We start from the raw sequence: 17,563 nt of genomic DNA on the forward strand, positions 1-17,563 counted from the left end.
TGAAATGTTAAACACCACTGATTATGCTGAAGAGATACAGAATCATACTAATATTTGAGAAAATTGTAAAGCCATTCCAAAGGTCCTTCTCCGTGGTTTAATTACTGTTTTATTTTTTCAGCTTATGCTAGACTTGAATATGATCCCTTTTGGAAGTTGAGGGGGCATGCATTTGAGTACCAGAAGGAAATAAACAGAAATGAGGGTCTTTTTGTCATTGGCAATTGTTGTTGAACTCTGAGTTGAATACGAGGGACTGGAGATGGGGGGAGCTGTTGCTGGGGGGCGCCACCCACAGCAGCTGGCAGAGAAAGGGTGCACTTACCGTGTTGTCTTCTTTCAGGTACTTTGCACTTGGACTGCTATATCATTATAATCACCAAGATGCCGCTGCAGTGCAGGTTAGTCCTGAAGCATTTCAGCCTTCCTTAAAAACTGCTGTCATTTTCCCCAGCATTACATGGGGGAAGAATCCACAAGTTAGTGGAGGCCACCTTTGTCTGATCTACACCCTTTTTCACAGAATAAGAATAACAACCATTTTAGAAAGTGAGTTCCTTGAGAAACGTCAGCCGAAGGTTTTCTTTTCTTTGTCTTTACGTCTCTCTCAAGGACATTATCAAGGAAGAAAGGAAAATAAGATTTCTTACTGAGCCACCAGGCATGGGACATCATTGCCTTATTAGAAAACTAAGCCTGCAAATAACAGTTTATGTATAACCTCCGCTGTTAATGACAGTGACTGTTGCCAGTGGGCAGAGTAAATAATTCTCCCCATGTTATGTGCGAGAAGACTAAAGCTGATCGAGGCCAGGGTCACGGCATTGCTCCGTGGCAGAACAGAGATTTGAACCACTATTCCCGGCGGCCCTGGCAGGGAGGCTGCGCTTGCGATAAAGAGGCATCAGTCTCTAGTCTCCTGTCGTGTCCCGCCTCACCTCATCTCACACCTCCTCCTTCTGTCTCTTGGTATCTGGTATCACTCGTCTTCTGTTGTGTGTTGAGAGTGGCAGAGAGCATTTGCAGCAGGCCCCAGGTGACAGTCAGCCCTATGACTTTGGTGAGGCCACGCATGCCGTCACCATCATGGAACACGGTGGCAGATGAGGTTAAAAAGAAATGTTGATGGGTTTCCATCAAAACACCCACTGGCTAAAGGTAGATTTGGGTGTCAAGGATAACATTTTTATACTGCAAAACACATGACTGGTAAGAATTCTAGCTTGATGTAAGTGTAATAATAAGGGCAGAGCTATAGAGAGCAGGGTTTGCAAAATCCAAGGGATAGGAAATAAATCTTTATATATGGCAGAACTCTTAAAAAAAATGACACATTTCCGTGTATGTATGATTAGGTTGTTTGGTTTGAGGAATTTGGTGTTGAAATTGGGACCATAAGAAAAGCTCATATGCTAATATCACAAGTGCACAGTATACGCCACCAGCGCTGTTTCTTGGGCTTCTTGCGGGTGCTGTGGTCCTGAACGACAGCACACTGGGAAGGTGGGTGAGGTAATGGGAGGCGGGACAGGCCGAGGAGCCTCCTTCTCTTCCACCCCCTTTTGATGCAGCCTCATTCTGGATTTCCGAAAGTACACTTTGGTTTACACAGCAGGGAAGTTTCTGGATGAAATAGCGAGGGACTTTTCTTATTAGCAGCTGTTGTAAGCCCCTGTGCACAGGACAGAACACTAGGGGACAGAATCGCCAGAATTTTTGAAAGCACAGAATCTGACTCATCCAGTCCATAAAGGACTTCAAAGTCCAGGATTCCTGTGGTGGGGAGGGTGGAAACGGCTGATACAAGCAGGTAAGTTCTTCTGTGTCAAGATGCTGTCAGTGATCGTTTTATCTCCTGAGGAAACACTTTGAATACATCTACCTCTTTCCATTTACTGTATTTTCTCTTTGTATTACTGTGATAGCATTAGAAAGGAAAGAAAAAGAATGTGATGCTTTATTTTCTTGATTTCTTGGACCACGTCTTCTATATTGCTTTATTCCTCTGAAAAATGTAGAATTGATTGAGGCATTCAAAATTTGAAATCTGTCCTACTCCTTTTAAGTATTGAAAGGCCAGATAAGTAAACATATGCCCTTCCTTAGGTAATTCTAAAAGGTATGTAACCTTCTGTTTCTTTTTATTCTTTACTCCTTTCCAGTTGTGGGTGAACATTGTGAATGGGGACATTCACGACTCCACTCGCTCAGACCTGTACGAATATGTCGTTGATTTCCTTACCTACAGCTTAGACCAGGAACTCGTGTGGAAGTACGCTGATTGGGTCCTGCAGAAAAGTGAGGAGGTTTGTGCTTCATACATGCGTTCGGGGCAGTGGGTGATTTTAGGTGAGAAGCCAGCCATACTATAGCCTCACCCTCCATGGTGTTCCTCCCCTCCTAACAGCTCATCGTGAGAATGCCAGCTCTTGGGACGTTCTACATGTCAGCACCTCTCAGATGTACCATTCTGCATATCTGTGTTGGGCAGGCCCCTTCCATAGAAAAACAGAAAGCGTAGCCAGATCCCATTCTTAGCATCTTCTGAAAAACGTATGCGTGTGAACCCCCATGCCTGACTGAGGGTGGCACTTCTGATTTCTGTGGCCTGGCGCAGGATCAGATTGTCGCTTTGCAGGACGTGGTACCCTGCCTGGGCCACAGCAGGCAGACCCTCATTCTGTATCTGCACCGCACCCCCCTGCACGACCGTTGTGGCTCTGGAGGTAGGAGGGAGCCCTCTGCAGGACTGGCGGTCCTGGTGGCTGAGAAAGGGAGCGCGGGGCAGCACGTAAGCTCAGGCCTCCTCTGTGAAGCCCAAGGAGGACAGGAAGAGAGATGGCATCTCAGCCGTCCGCGTTAAAAAACACACATTTCCTTGGTTCCCCTTGGAGAGAGAAACTCAGCTTCCTGACGCAGGAACTTCGTCTTAAATGTAGAGTTTTCTGCATGTCACATGTGCCTTTTTAAACTCTGAGCTGGGGTGTATTCTCTATGGCACTATCTGAACTGGGAGGTCTGAGCCCATGTGCTTCACGTACTTTTGACTCCATGTTTACTTGGCCTCTGTGCATATGCACGTACAACATACCCTGACACACTCATGCACACCTGCACCACAGAGCCAAAACTGCTGAAAGCTTTGGGCTCCTCCCAGTGCTAATAGCTGGTACCAGTACATCATTCCCAGAATCCTGTGTGCCCAGTGATGCACCAGCCACTTGACTTGTCTCATCTCTTTCAAATGCCACAGCAACATCACAAAGGGGAATTATAGACGAGGAAAGCAAAGCTCAGCTCTAGAAATTTCCCCAAGATCAAATAGTTGGTATAGCACAGACAGAAATCCAGGCTTATAGAACTCAGACTTCACACTCAGGAGAGCTGTGCTATATTTCTCATGTGTGCGTGTGTGTGCACATGTGTGTGTTCGAATGTGCACATGTCTGTGCCCAGGGGAAGCACAGCACGCCTTTACTTTCCTACCTGACCGGTTAGCATTTCCACAGAGGATGGAATTGGCCACAGGGCACTCCATTCAACAGGCACAGGAAGGCGGTCTGGAAACTTGCTCAGGGATGGGCCTTCGATCTGCATAGATGATCCACATAGTGGATACCTGTGTGTGGAGAACTGAGTTTACTGAAGGTTCAGTACTGTATTTGTTCCTTCACGTACTAGTCAGCAAGTGACCATCCCTGTCTGCAGATTGTCTTAATATTACACAGTTGTTGCATCTTGGGTTAATGTTTCTTTCTTTCACTTATGACCTTTAAAAAATTTTTTTTAATTCTTATTTATTTTTTTTGAGAGAGAGAGACAGAGCACAAATAGGGTAGAGCAGAGAGAGGGAGACACAGGATCTGAAGCAGGCTCCAGGCTCTGAGCTGTCAGCACAGAGCCCGACATGGGACGTGAATTCATGAACTGTGAGATCATGACCTTAGCTGAAGTGGATGCTTAACAGACTGAGTGACCTGGGCGCCCCTGATTTCTGACCTTTATAGAAGAAATTCCGACGAGACATATGAGGAGGTTTCCCATCTTTGTGCCGGGCTCTTTGATCTTTGCCAGTGCCCCACCCCGTCCTGTTTTGCTGTATCTCCGTGCTTTTGACAATGATTTTCCCCAGACATAAATGTACAGTGATCAGAATAAAGATAATCTGGAGTCTGGAAAAAGAGATAGTTAAATTACTGTTCTTCTTTCAGGTTGGAGTCCAAGTTTTCACCAGGAGACCTTTGGATGAACAGCAGAACAGTTTTAATCCAGATAATATTATCACTTGCCTTAAGAAGTACCCTAAAGCCCTTGTTAAGTATCTGGAACATCTGGTCATGGACAGGAGACTGCAGGTGAGCACTTTTGAACTTAGACTAACACGTGCAGGGCTGCCATGTCAGAGTAGTAACTTAAGAGATAGAATTTGACCAGAGAGCTTCTTGGCAGATGGTTCTAATGTAGTGTTTTAAACGTAGATGTTTCGTGATCTAACGTAATAGTCTAAATGCTCCCTGGATACTTAGTGTGCTCCTGGATGGTCTAGAGGACGGGAGGCTAATGTAAGAGTGCAGGAGAGCACGTCGCCTTTTCTTTACTCTCCATTTTGTGTCCATTCAGCTTCTGTTTTTCTTCTCTTTTCCTTCTGTGTTATTATCCTCAAAGGAAAGGAGAGAAGCTATACCTTTTTGGGAAATGCCTAAATCCCGTGGCCCTTCTCAGACGAGACTTTAAGTCTACCTTCCCCTATTGTGGTTTTTGAGACATTTCTGGTCCAACGCGCGTGCATTCTGTTCAGTGCCCCGCCCTGGCCTCCTGCCTGGCAGCGCTGTCCTTTTCCGCAGAAGGAAGAGTACCACACGCGCCTGGCGCTCCTCTACCTGGACGAGGTGCTGCAGCAGAGGCCCGGCGCCGGCAGCCCGGGCGCGGAAGCCACGGAGACGCAGGCCAAGTTGCGGCGCCTGCTCCAGAAGTCAGACTTGTACCGAGTCCACTTTCTGCTAGGTGAGCAGCAGCCCGCCAGCCTCTCCCCTACCCGTCACTCTGCCCGCAGGGGAGGGGGAGGTGCAGGTGAAGGCCCTACTCCTCGCTTTGATGGGGTGATTCCTTGGGCCTCTGTTGGCGCAAAGGCAGCCTTCTTGGAGGGCGGGGCGAAGCGTCTCAAGCCTCCACCCTGTAGAAAGGGATGTTGGCCCTTTAGCCCTTGACACAAAGCTACCCACCGGGAGTTGGAAGTCTGGTATCTGCAGAGCATACCTTCATCTAGACTGACTTATTCCACGTCGGTGCCCTTGAAGCTTAGTTCCTTTGGATGGCACCAGCATTTGGGCAAGGCTCTGCCCACAGGCACCCCCTGCCCCCAGCAGCCCACTGGGACTGCTCCAGGTTCCCAGCTGTGAGCCCTGAGCCACAGGCATCTTGAACAGGAGCAGAGTCACCTTGGGGTGCAGAGTCTACGGTTTCTGTGTTGTGCAAAGTGCCACAAAGCAGCACAGTGCTTGCACCTGGTAGAATTAATTAGATTTTTGATGTGTTTATTTGGCATGCAGAATTTTCAGATTGGTCCTCACTGGGATTAATAATGTATTTCTCCTTAAGTCTACAGTATTTTTTTGACCATTAACTACAGTCGATTCTCATTATTCACTGTAGTTATGTCTATAACTTGTGGGCTATAAAGTCTCCACAGACATTGAATTACTGAGTCCTGAACAGTTGCTCCCAAGGAAATGCAGGGTCAGGTTCCTGCAAACGTGTGCTCACATTTTTGTCCATACACAGCCTTGTTTTATGAGTGCTTATTTGATACGTATTGTTGATTCATTTACGTTGAACTCAAAGCCAACAGAACTCTAGCTCAGGCCTGAAGGAAGCTCTCTGTAATACACATCATGGCCTTCCTGTCCTCGGAAACAGTAGGCCTCACTTCAGCACTGTGCTTGGGGCCCGTTTTAAGTGGCAAAACTACCAAGAAAAAGCACACACACAAAAAAACTGTGGCATCACGTAAACCATGGAGAGGACCGTTTACAGAATGCCGGCTGCGACAGTACCGGGGCTGACCTTCAGCCGTGATGCACGTCAGCCACCCTGGTCCTTCACGGCCGCTGTCCGTGCTTATTGGGCGGTGCCCGTGCTATATGGTTGCTAAAACAGTATTACTGTCACTCCTGACTCCCATCCTCCTTCCTGCTTTACACATTTCTTCATACAAATCTCACACTAGTCATGGGTTAGTTGATGAGGTTCTCAGTCAGCTAACGTTTGTGAGCATGTGTAGAGAGAGTATCAGACGCTACACCGAGGATATAAAGGTGGATGTAACTTGGTTCTTGTCCTCAGTTTAATGAGAATGCAGATAGCGGCAGATAGGAGCCCTACGTGGGGTGGAGGGGAGGGAGCACGGAGAAGGTGCTCTTTGATCAGTCACAAAGGTAAGACTAGGGAGCTTACAGGAAAGGGGGTGTCCGCCAGAGCACTAGGGAAGAACACTGGAAACTGAGAGACTACCTCTTTCCCCTTGGTAGGTGACTTCGGCGTGGTCAGCCTGGGCACGCTGTAACATTTCCTGCGCAGCCTGCCCACTCAGGTGGCCGAGGGTCAAATATAAACAGGATGATTGATGTAGAGAGTGTAGGTCACAGCCATGGTCTTTTCTCAACCATCTCCGTGCCCCTCCTGTGCTTTACGTGTGCTATAGCCACTTAGCGGCTATTTGGTGAGCGTTCCTTGTGAGGACGACAGGGATGCGCATTGCAGCTGTGTGTCTAGTGCTGCAGCTGCTAGTGTTGTAGAGCCAGCCGTTTGTTGCGGGCGTCTGCCATGTGCCTCAGGCCAGGGTAGGGCCACGCTCCGAGTCCCACTGCCTAGAATTCCAGCATTAATGTTGGCCCTTTAAATGGGAGCTGTCCTCTGAATGTCCTACAGCAGGCAGAGGTCTCCCGTTATCTTCCTAGGTTACAGAGGGAGTGGCAAACAAGGGGCCACTGCGGGCAGGGCCTCGGGCAGAACTTTCTGCGGTGGTATCATTTTGCTCAGAGCCTGGGACCTTAAATTGCGGGAGAAACAAAAGCTTTAGAGTAATGTTGATATGGATTGTTAATGAGAGGAACCCATACTCTTCTCAGCGAACCGTATTTTCAGCTGGAACAAAGGGGTTCACCACACGCTTTTGGCAGAGAGGGTTCTTGTCGGAATCTAAGTCCACGTAGTGCCTTTCTGTTGTCGTCAAAGACCCCGTACTGGGAACATGGGAACTGTGTGGGATTACGTGGAAGTCTGGAGCCATGATGCCCCTGTTTCGCCAGGCCTGCTGAGATGACAGGTCATTTGTTTGATTCAGCCACTAAGCGTTACGTATTCCGCGGTTAGGCTCTACCTATCCGTAGGGTCTGGCTTCCCCTTCAGGAGCACCCAGATCTGCAGCACGGAGGTAGAGGCGAGCTTGGCATAAATCGTCTAGGTAGCCGGCTCTGCTTTGTGCTTTCTCAGGCTGAGAGCACCCAGGGGTTGGGGGCACGCCGGGGCTGGCTCTAACCGCTGGCTGCTGCCGCACAGACAGAGTCCGGGGCGCCGGCCTCCCCATGGAGAGCGCCATCCTGCACGGGAAGCTGGAGGAGCACGAGGAGGCCCTGCGCATCCTGGTGCATGAGCTGCGGGACTTCTCGGCGGCCGAGGACTACTGCCTGTGGCGCTCCGNCTCTTCCACACGCTGCTGGCCATGTACCTCCAGCCCGGGCCCGCGGTGCCCGAGCTGACTGTGGCCGCCACGGACCTCCTGAACCACCACGCGGCTGAATTCGATGCTGCGCGGGTCCTGCAGCTGCTGCCGGACACCTGGTCAGTGCAGCTCCTGCGCCCGTTCCTGACCGGAGCCGTCAGGGACAGCGTGCATGCCCGGAGGACCACTCAGGTGGCCCTCGGCCTGGCCAAGTCCGAAAACCTGATCTATAAGTACGACAAGGTGAGAGCCGGGCTTCAGACAAAGGCCCACAAGTGGAATGGCCAGTGGGGTGGGAATTCTGTTTCTGTACCTGCGAGGATCCTCTGTACTGTGTTCCAGCGCAGCTGCACCAGTTTGCATTCCCACCAACAGGACACATCTTCTCATCACGGCCCGAGTCCCATCCTGGGAGCCCCACCCTCATGACCTCACCCACCCTCTGTTGCCTCCCCAGTAATTCACACTGAAAATTAGAGCTTCAGCATAGGAAGGGGTGGGGGATACAGACGTTTAGTCCATGACAGTCCCCAGTTCATAGCCCCTTCTGGAGACTTCTCCTTGGGAGGCCCGCACTCTGCAGGCAGCAGAGGTATCTTTCCAGAGCAGGAGCCTGACATGTTCCTCCCACATAAAAGCCTTCATGACTCCCCAGTGGAGGATTTGAGGCCTGGAAGGCTCCATCTCCTCTCCTTTGGTCTGGCCCTTTCCATCTCTTGCTGCCTCCCAGGACATGTGGACTCTCCCAGATGTGACAGGTTGCTTTACACATACAGGCTTTGCCACCTGAGACCTTCTTAACCTTTGCTTTTGTGCCTGGTGAATGCCTATGCAAAACCCAGCCTTAGTATTTTTTCCTTTGTGAAACCTTTATATCCCTTCAATCAGATAAGCCCCCTCCTTCACCCACCCGCACATTCCGTGCACGCATTCATAATTGTCTCCCTTCACCATTAGACTGGGTTCTCTGAGGGCCTGAACTTCATCTGTTTATCTCAGTATCCTGAGAACCAAGCCTGGAATCTCAAAGGTGTTTAATAAGTGTTTGTTGAATGACTGATGAAACTAATGAGTACAGGGTGAATTCTCTAAATTGGTAGTTGGTCCTGCCAATAGGCTGACTTGCCTGGGCTAACACCAGTGAATTGTGCAAACAGGCTTTTCACCTAGCAGAACTGAGGCTGTTACAGTTTTGTTAGCTGCCTTTAAACAAATGAAATTATGTTTCCTAGGACCAGACAGGAATGTGCCATGAATCAACCACATGGCTTTGATAGAGTCCCTTATTTGTGCCTTTCATTTCTTGTTTGCAAATGAGAGGACCAAGGAATTGAATGATTTATACAGCTCTATTCAGCTCTAACATGACATGACTTTCCAACAGTCTTTGCTCAAACACAGAGCTCAGAGAGGGCCTGTGTGAAATGCCTTGGCCGGCAAGCAGCAGTTATTTTATAAAATAAGAAAGCAGTCTTGGAGCCTTTTTTTTTTTTTTTTTTTTTACTTCTCTAGTTACTAGGGACGTTTTTGTTTATTTTCACTTCTAATATTCTAGGGTTTCTTTTTTTAATGTTTATTATTTTTGAGAGAGGGGAGCAGAGGATCTGAAGCGGGCTCTGCGCTAATGGCACCAAGCCCGATACGGGGCTTGAACTTATGAACTGGGAGATCGTGATCTGAGCCGAAGTCGGGTGCTTAACCAACTGAGCCACCCTCTAATATTCTGTTAAAAGAAATTGATATTAAAGCAGTCCTCATGAGGGACGCCTGGGTGGCTCCATCGGCTCAGGTCATGATCTCACAGTCCATGGGTTCTAGCCCCACGTTGGGCTCTGTGCTGACAACTCAGAGCCTGGAGCCTGCTTCGGATGCTGTGTCTCCTTCTCTCTCTGCCCCTTCCCACTCATGCTCTGTATGTCTGTCTCAAAATAAATAATAAAAACACTTAAAAAATAAAAAAAACAACAACAAATCAGTCCTCATGAGTCATAATCATCTACAGGGTAATGCATGTGCACTCTGAAAACCTGGTATAACTCTAGCTGATTGGGTCCTCTGCCTTTTTTTTTTTTTTTTGCAGATGAAGCTAAAAGGAAGCTCAGTTCGGCTTTCGGACAAAAAGGTCTGCCAGATGTGCCAAAATCCCTTTTGTGAGCCCGTGTTTGTTAGGTATCCAAATGGTGGTCTTGTCCACACCCACTGTGCTGCCAGCACACACATGAATGCCAGCCCCCCTGGCCCTGGCGCACGGACTTGAAGAGGTCCATGCGGGCGTGTGAGGAGGACCCTGAGTTCTCTACCAAGCATGCTGGGTACAGAGCACAGCCACCTCTGCCCTCATGTCAGCCACGATGGAGGGGTGACATCTGGGCGCCAGGGAGACTTCGGTCAGTGTGAACCAGGGGCCTTTGACTGCTGACCACTCTACACTGAATGTAAATGGAAAATCCCGAAAATACACATGTGAGGGTTCACCCGTCCCGGTACTTTATAATCCAAAACAAATGCCTACTTTGCGAGGAAAGCGAGCCTTCCCTTGGCCATCCGGACATCCTGGGCTCCCCCGCCCCAGCACCCTAGGCTTCAGATGTGCGTTTGCACTGGAAACGTGCTTCAGGGTGGCACAGCGGCGAACAGCTCACTCGGCAGCACAGTCGTGGGCAGGGGTTTGCCGGGGAGGGGGAGGGGGGACTGTCTGTTTCCAGGATTACCTCGTGGGCTCTGCCTTTGCCCTTCGCTGACCTTGGGGAAATTTTTTGTTCTTTCCTACTTCCTGTATGGCTCTCAACCCCTAAAGGATTCTGCCTTGTTTACCTGAGTGCCCTGTTTCAGGGAAATGTGTACGCTTCCGGCTGCCTCGCCAGCGAGGCCCTGTTGGAAAGTGGTGAGGCCCCAAGAGAAAAGCCGCACACCCCATGTGTAAGAGGACCGCAGACAGGTGACCTGTGGCAGGTGAGGGCCCACGTGTCAGGCCCTGTACTGTCACACCTGCCAATTTGACATATTTGACGAAACATTTTTATTTGAAGTTCTGTCATCCCTGCAGTTTTTCTCTTGTTTCAAAATTCATCCGTCATACTTGTTAGGGACTTTTTTTTTTTCTTGTTAAAATGTACCTCCTACTGAACACTCGGGAAGTTAAAAGGGAAACGTTCTGAGCACAAGCTGAGCAGAATCTCAGGAGAGGCCGGTTTTACCCTCACGCCCTCTGCAGGACGGGCAGCGGTGACAGTGGCCTTTGCCCGTGACCGAGATGTCATCTTTCCTGCTGGGCGCTTCCACCCCGATGAGGAAGTCCAGTCAGGCTGCCTTACCTCCCAGCACTTTACACGCCTGCTCTGAGGTTTCCTGAACTCAAAGGAGGCGTTGCTCTTGTTCACAGACTCATTCATCTCGTGTCTCTGCCATCGCAGAGAAGGCCGAAGCTGTCCTTCCTTCACTGCCCTGTTTTGAATTTCATCGTTGGGATGAATGATTCTATTAAGAACTAACACTAGACACTGTACCCTCTGCTGTCATGCCTGGAAAGCAAGCATTAGCTTGTGTGTGTCACAGGAGAGGGCCCTGGAATACAACCTCTCTCGTCAGCCCGAGCCTTCCAGAGTGGGGGTGAAGAGCTCACTGTCCGTGGTCTAAACAAGGTACTAATAATGGTCAGTATTCTTTGTCCTTCTGGGATTCTGAGTGGCCCAAGAAAGCAGAGGCAAAGCTGCCTTCTTCCCTGTGTCTCGACCTAGAGAATAAAAGAAGAAATTCTTGTAACTCGACCACATACTACGTACATGGGGAGGAAGCCCAAGCCCGGTCATGACTTTACAGCCTGTGGATGACTGTTACGGAATGGTCATATTACGGTGCATGTTATGGTTACACCTCGTGAGCTTGTGTTTATTCTTCAGAGAACAAGCCCCTGGCATGTGCGGTGTCACGCTTCCAAAAGCGCTGTTTCACTGGACACAAAATGGGTAAAATCTCGAGAGCACCTTGCAGTTGATCATTCCTAAGTCGGGGGACATGAGTCTCTACTCTGTCTAAACCTCGGTCAGTTTTCTGAAACATTTCCCATCCTTTAGAATGACGGGGATTAAAGCTGAGTGGTCTCCTGTGTTCAGAACTGTACCTCACTCTCATCCTTCTCCGACGCCCTCAGGCCCTTTTTGCAAATAAGATTTTTAAAGGAAACACATAGCTCTCTCTAAAGGCCTGCCGTTTTGTGACTGTGCCATTGAATGGAACAATTAGAACATTGCTCAGCCCTTTTCTCCCCTCCTTAGGTTCTGTGTAACCGTTATAGTTAAAACAGCATGAACCGAACCCAGTTGGCATTAATATTCGAGGGGCAGTGCTGTTGGGTTTTATGACCGGTTTCTCTGACCTTGCCCCGCAGGTATTAATGTGGGCGTGGCCTGTAGGACGTGGGTGGAGCATTGGGCCTGAGCTCAGAGCAGGAAGCCTCCTGCCCATGAACTTGCTGAATGCGCTTGCTTATGTCAGAAGTGCACAGCAGCTCAGGAGGCCAGGGGGTCGCACCATCAAACCCGTGCCCGTCGCACACAACGAGGGTAGCCCTTGCTTTTCGCTCGCTCTCCTACGGAAATCTTTGTCCTTGCAACTTTATCCTTCACCCCTGATCGGGTCCCAAATACACAAGATGTACAAATGTAAACTTGTTGATTTTATTAAAATTCTTTTAATTCTTTGTTCTTTCTGTATCTTTTTTTAATTATCTGGGCAAAGTGGTGGTTTCCACTTGCCTCAATATCTAGTCCCAGGGGTTCTGGAACTTACTCATCTGGACCTCGTGGCTCCAGTCAAGTTATCACTTTACTGAATTTTATAAGTTTGAAATATTCTTAAAGTGTATTTATTTTGAAAGAGAGTGTGGGGGTGGGGCAGAGACAGAAAAAGAAAGAGAGAATGCCAAGAAGGCTCCCCACTGTCATCACAAAACCCAAGTGGGGTTCAAAGCCACAAACCGCAAGATCATGACCTGAGTTGAAGTCAGTCGCTTAACCGACTGAGTCGTCCAGGCGCCCCATTGTAACTTTACTGAATTTTAAGCAATCCTCTTCTGAAATTGTCTTCTGCGTATTCTCGGGGTGCTCTTGGACATTTGTTACCTTTAGATCAATCATACCCTGAGGAATTAAGCAAGGAGATTTCTGGTAACTTCTCACATACTTCACCTTTTAGCCAAACGCCTTTCAAGTAGGCCTGTCGCCCATGGATTTCTAACTCTGAACATATTCAATGAGTAGAACTTTTCTGTTTGTTTCACCTTTAAAATTTTACTTCATCCCTTAGAATCCTGTTCATATGAATCCTTCGAGAAACGCTGTCGAATGAATTTCATAACTCATTTCTGTATTTCTTTTTTTTTATCTTTATTTATTTATTTTGAGAGAGTGAGCATGAGCAGGGGAGGGGCAGAGAGAGAATCCCAAGCGGGCTCCATGCTCAGTGCAGAGCCCATCACTGGGCTCGATCCCACAGCCGTGATATCATGACCTGAGCCAAAGTCAAGAGTCACACGCTTAACTAATTCACGTAGGCACCCCTACCGTGTCTCCTTTTTCATTCTAGGCTCTGTGCCAGCCCTGAGGAGTGGCTGTATTAACACAGCTGACCTTACCACTCTAATCCTGTACCGCATACCATTCCGCCTGGTAGATTCCAAGTACATGTGGGTGATAGTAGAGGTGAGGTGTCGAATCATCCATATTGCAAATAGAAGAAACTGACACATGGGTTAGTGGGATGATTTTTCCTGGGAGGACAAGTCCAGCCAGCTAGAGTTCAAGTCCCTGCTGGCAGAGATCCTTGCTTGGTGCTTCTCAAACTATGAAAATCCCCAACCAAGCCAGCCTTGACTATGGTGTGCAAACAGTGATGTTGCCACTTTCAGAAAGTCATAAAGCAAAAAGTTTAACATCTTTTCTTAGTTCTGTATTATTGGTATCCTGTGGCTTATTCACATATTAAAGAGTAAAGGGGAGCATGCTTAGGCTTACAGACCTGACTGGAGAGGGAGAGGTGCTCCATTCACACTTCCTACAAGAACATTACAAGGCCAAGTGGCTCAGGAGCATAAATTGATATCCTAAATGTGGCTGGTGGTAGAGGCAAAGACTGGCACCTGACTTCATGAAATGGGCTGTGACTCGTGTTAGATTAATTAGATACCAACTACCACCCCTTTTGCTCATAGCAGATCTGTCAGCCTTAGCGCCTGAAATGAAAATGTATGAGAATCTAGACCATATGGACCCGAGGCCCTTTCACCTTCACAAAAACACTAACTGGTTGGAGTGCCATCTAAAAGCTTGTTAATACCTTGTTCGGTGATAAGCACTGGAATTAATGAAGCCTGCTTTTCTTTAGCTTGCTTTGCAGCCAGGAGGGAAACAAATAGCTGTAATTCAGTCTGCAGTCCAGAGCCGTAAATTAGGTAAATGAGACATGTGGCAAGCTGGGGCTAGAAAGCAACATATACAACTCAATAGGCTTCCAAAGGAAAATGTCACCCCTGGACGCGGGGAAGCCTGGGTCTTATCGGGCTCTGACACTCAGCTGTGGTCCTGGACTGGTCACATCCCCTAGACCATGGTGGCATCATCTGTAGCCTGGAGAGGAGCAGGTATGGTCCAGCCTTTGAGACCAAATGCTGCCCCAGAGGCTGTGGGGTCTCAGGCTGTGCCTGAGCTCTCGCACAGCCCTTTGGTGTTAACTGTCATATTCTTCTGGTGAGCATTTTCCATTTGTCTCTCTTGACCAGCGTTTCAGTGGTGTCCCCAACCAAGCTGGGGAGGTGGGCTCCCAACCTCATCTCAATAGATATGTGAGCAATGATGACACAGTGCATGGCATGGGTGGTGTCCGGCTGACCGGCTCATCTGGGACTCTGCCTCTTCCACCCACACACACGCAGCTGCCCCCCCACCTCTGCGGTCAACACGGTATCAACCCCCACATCCATTTCTCAAGTGTATTTCAATGCACTGCTGATTTACAGTCAACTGTTCACTTAAGCTTATAAATAAACCAAAATTCTAAACTTTTGCTTTTTTAGAATTAGCTTTTCCCCAGTTACTATGTACTCCTAAAGCCATTTGATTATTTTTTTTGCTTTCATTTAATTTATGTGTATTCACTTTTTTCATGTGAGTGATAGTCAAACTCAATTTCCTATTAAAAAAAAGATTACCATATTACTAATACAACTGTACATAAATACATTTTCCACGTGTTAGTCTTCTTACCATTTTTGTGATTCTTTTCTAATTTTTTTTTAATTTTTAGAGAGAGTGTGAGAGCAGGGGAGAAGGGCAAAGAGATAATCTTAAGCAGGCTCCATGCTCAGCATGGAGCCCAACATGGGGCTTGATCACAAAACTCTAGGATCATGACCTGAGCCAAAATCAAGAGTCGGACACCCAACTGACTGGGCCACCGAGGCACCCTTCATAGATATTTTCATTATAAAATACACATAACATAAAATTTACCATTTTAACTAATGTTTCAGTGTACCGTTCAGTGGCATTAAGTACATTCCCATACTGCAACTGTCTGCATGAAACACAACCCCCACCCTCCCCTAGCCCCTGGGAACCAGTCTACATTCTGTCTCTGTTTTGGACAACTAGGGCACTCATGTAAGTGGAATCACAGTAGTTTCTTTTGTGGCTGGTTTATTGCACTTAGCATAATGTCCTCAAGATGCCCCCATGTAGCATGTGTCACAATTTCCTTCTTTTTTAAGGCTGAATAGTCATCTGTTTTAAGTAGCATATTTAGTTACACGAAGATATAGACCATTTGGTGATATGTGTTTTATATAAAATTAGAATTGCTATTTAAGATAATTGTATGTATTATCAACATGTAAGATAAAACCCTGTACCAGCCATCTAAAAGTCATCCATTTATTGTCCTGATCTCTTCCATCAGGTTAAAACAGACCCACAAACAAAGCTCACAAATGGCCATCTGTGGGGTCTTTTGAAAATGGGTTCAGAATCCATGCAGATCATGGCCAGCAAGGAGCAATGTGGCTTTACCCATCATGAGGTGACACTGTTGATCTGCATGAGTCTGCATCAAGCTTGATTCGAAAAGCAGTGCCAGACCAGCTTATGTGACAAGGTGGGTGGCCAAAGCCAGAGCAGCCTCCCGACAGGCCAGAGCGTATGATGAGCATGCCAGCAGAGGGCAAGGGGCTTCCTTCGCAGGCCTCCTAAGGAAGGCGTGCTCCTTCCCCATGACTTTCCCAAGCTCTCTTTACACAAACCTCTGGAACATCCTTCGGGGAGGGAAGGCAGTTCCTGAAGTGGAACGCAGGGTAGGAAGAAGGGGGCACTCTCCTCCTCGCTTTCCTGGGAGAGCAAGGAAGTGACAGCATGTAGTGTAGACAGCGTGTGTAGTACGTGTCCGGGCCTGGGATGGTGAGAGCTTCCAAACATGTGAACCAGGGAAACTACCGCAGCAAATGGCAACCAGCCTGTTTCCTTTGGTCGGCACTCCTCCCGCTGCCGGGAGGAGACTTGGGGCTGGGCACTCAGCCTGTTTCTGCACCTGCACTACAGACCTCTGGTGTGATCCACAGCAAAGGTCATGTCGTCACAGGGGAAGGCGGCGTGTCTCGACACTTCAGGATGCGAGAGCATCACCCCTGTCCCGGTAACCAATCTCATGCAGTTGACCATCGGCAATATTCATTTGGCTGTGCCTTATTCCGATTTGGGCACATACTGGTGTAATTTCCAGATACCTTGTGTCTATGCAAATACTAGAAAATGAGCTGCTTGCTAGCAGCAGACAGGGAAGGTTATCCCTTCCCAGCCCACCAGTCTGTGCCTGCGTGCACATGCAGTGGGCCAAGAGGACAGAGGAGCTGTCCAGGGCCGTCCTCGGTGTGGAGCTAGGATCCCCCCTGGGGCAGTCACAGCCATGGTGACTCCAAGTTACTACCACGTTCGTGCAACTGCAGAAATAAAACCGACCTTGCCACAGAGGGAGACAGTGGCTAAAGGGCTCACGTTCCCAGGATCTGTACTTAATGCCAAGGGGGCCGTTTTCCTTTTCCAATTCATGCTTCCATTTATTCATACAGTCAATCATTCATTCGTCCCACAAACGTATGTTGGGAGATTGCTACATGCCAGGCATTGTGTTAAATGCTGTGGATAAAACAGAGAAAAAGGCACATCTGGTCTCAACCCTGCTGAGATTATCATCTCACTGTGGAGTTAATTATTACAACCGAGTGTGATGAATGCCAAGAGGAGGCAGTGCAGGTCTGCAGCACAGATGAGGAGCCCTCGGTTGGAAAGGAAGTGATCTGGGCAGAGGGAGGAGCAGATCCAAGGTGGGAAGGATGACAGTCCCTTGAAAATAGAGACTCACTTGCAGCCCGGAGAGAAGGCAGGAGGTGAAGCCAGATGAGACTGGGGGCTGAGGCTTCATCCCGCTTCTCAGCAGAAGCAAAAACACAAGTGACTGTGCTGTGGAAAGACCAACACCAAGGGGTGACCACCTCCAACATCTGCATCGAGTATCTTGCTCTTCATCTTCACATAGTTCTTAGTGACATTTGAAGGGACCCCGCCAAAATGACAATACAAATTGTTTTAGCCAGTTTATTTGGAGAATCCTTCATTTTATAATGTAGTGTATTGGGGCACCTGGGTGGCTCCGTCGGTTGAGTGTCCAACTTCGGCTCAGGTCATGATCTCACGGTTCATGAGTTCAGGCCCCGCGTTATGCTCTGCTGTCACTGCAGAGCCCACTTCAGATCCTCTGCCCCCGCCACCCCTTTCCCTCTCACACATGCACATGCTCTCT

The 17,563-nt window shown here is 48.4% G+C and overlaps 1 protein-coding gene across 1 annotated transcript in view; it reads left to right on the forward strand.

Moving 5' to 3' along the window:
* TGFBRAP1 (transforming growth factor beta receptor associated protein 1) overlaps nucleotides 1–12,419 on the forward strand; it is a 37,357-nt gene extending 24,938 nt beyond the window's left edge. The window contains 7 exon segments of the mRNA XM_077749259.1: nucleotides 344–401; nucleotides 2,163–2,306; nucleotides 4,212–4,355; nucleotides 4,845–5,004; nucleotides 7,558–7,695; nucleotides 7,698–7,963; nucleotides 9,801–12,419. Coding sequence (XP_077605385.1) covers nucleotides 344–401; nucleotides 2,163–2,306; nucleotides 4,212–4,355; nucleotides 4,845–5,004; nucleotides 7,558–7,695; nucleotides 7,698–7,963; nucleotides 9,801–9,977 — 1,087 coding nt within the window. The 3' untranslated portion in view covers nucleotides 9,978–12,419.
* The last annotated feature ends 5,144 nt before the right edge of the window (nucleotides 12,420–17,563 follow it).

This window comes from Crocuta crocuta, unplaced genomic scaffold (assembly GCF_008692635.1).
Source record: "Crocuta crocuta isolate KB4526 unplaced genomic scaffold, BGI_CrCroc_1.0 scaffold118, whole genome shotgun sequence".
NCBI classification, from domain to species: Eukaryota; Metazoa; Chordata; class Mammalia; order Carnivora; family Hyaenidae; genus Crocuta; species Crocuta crocuta.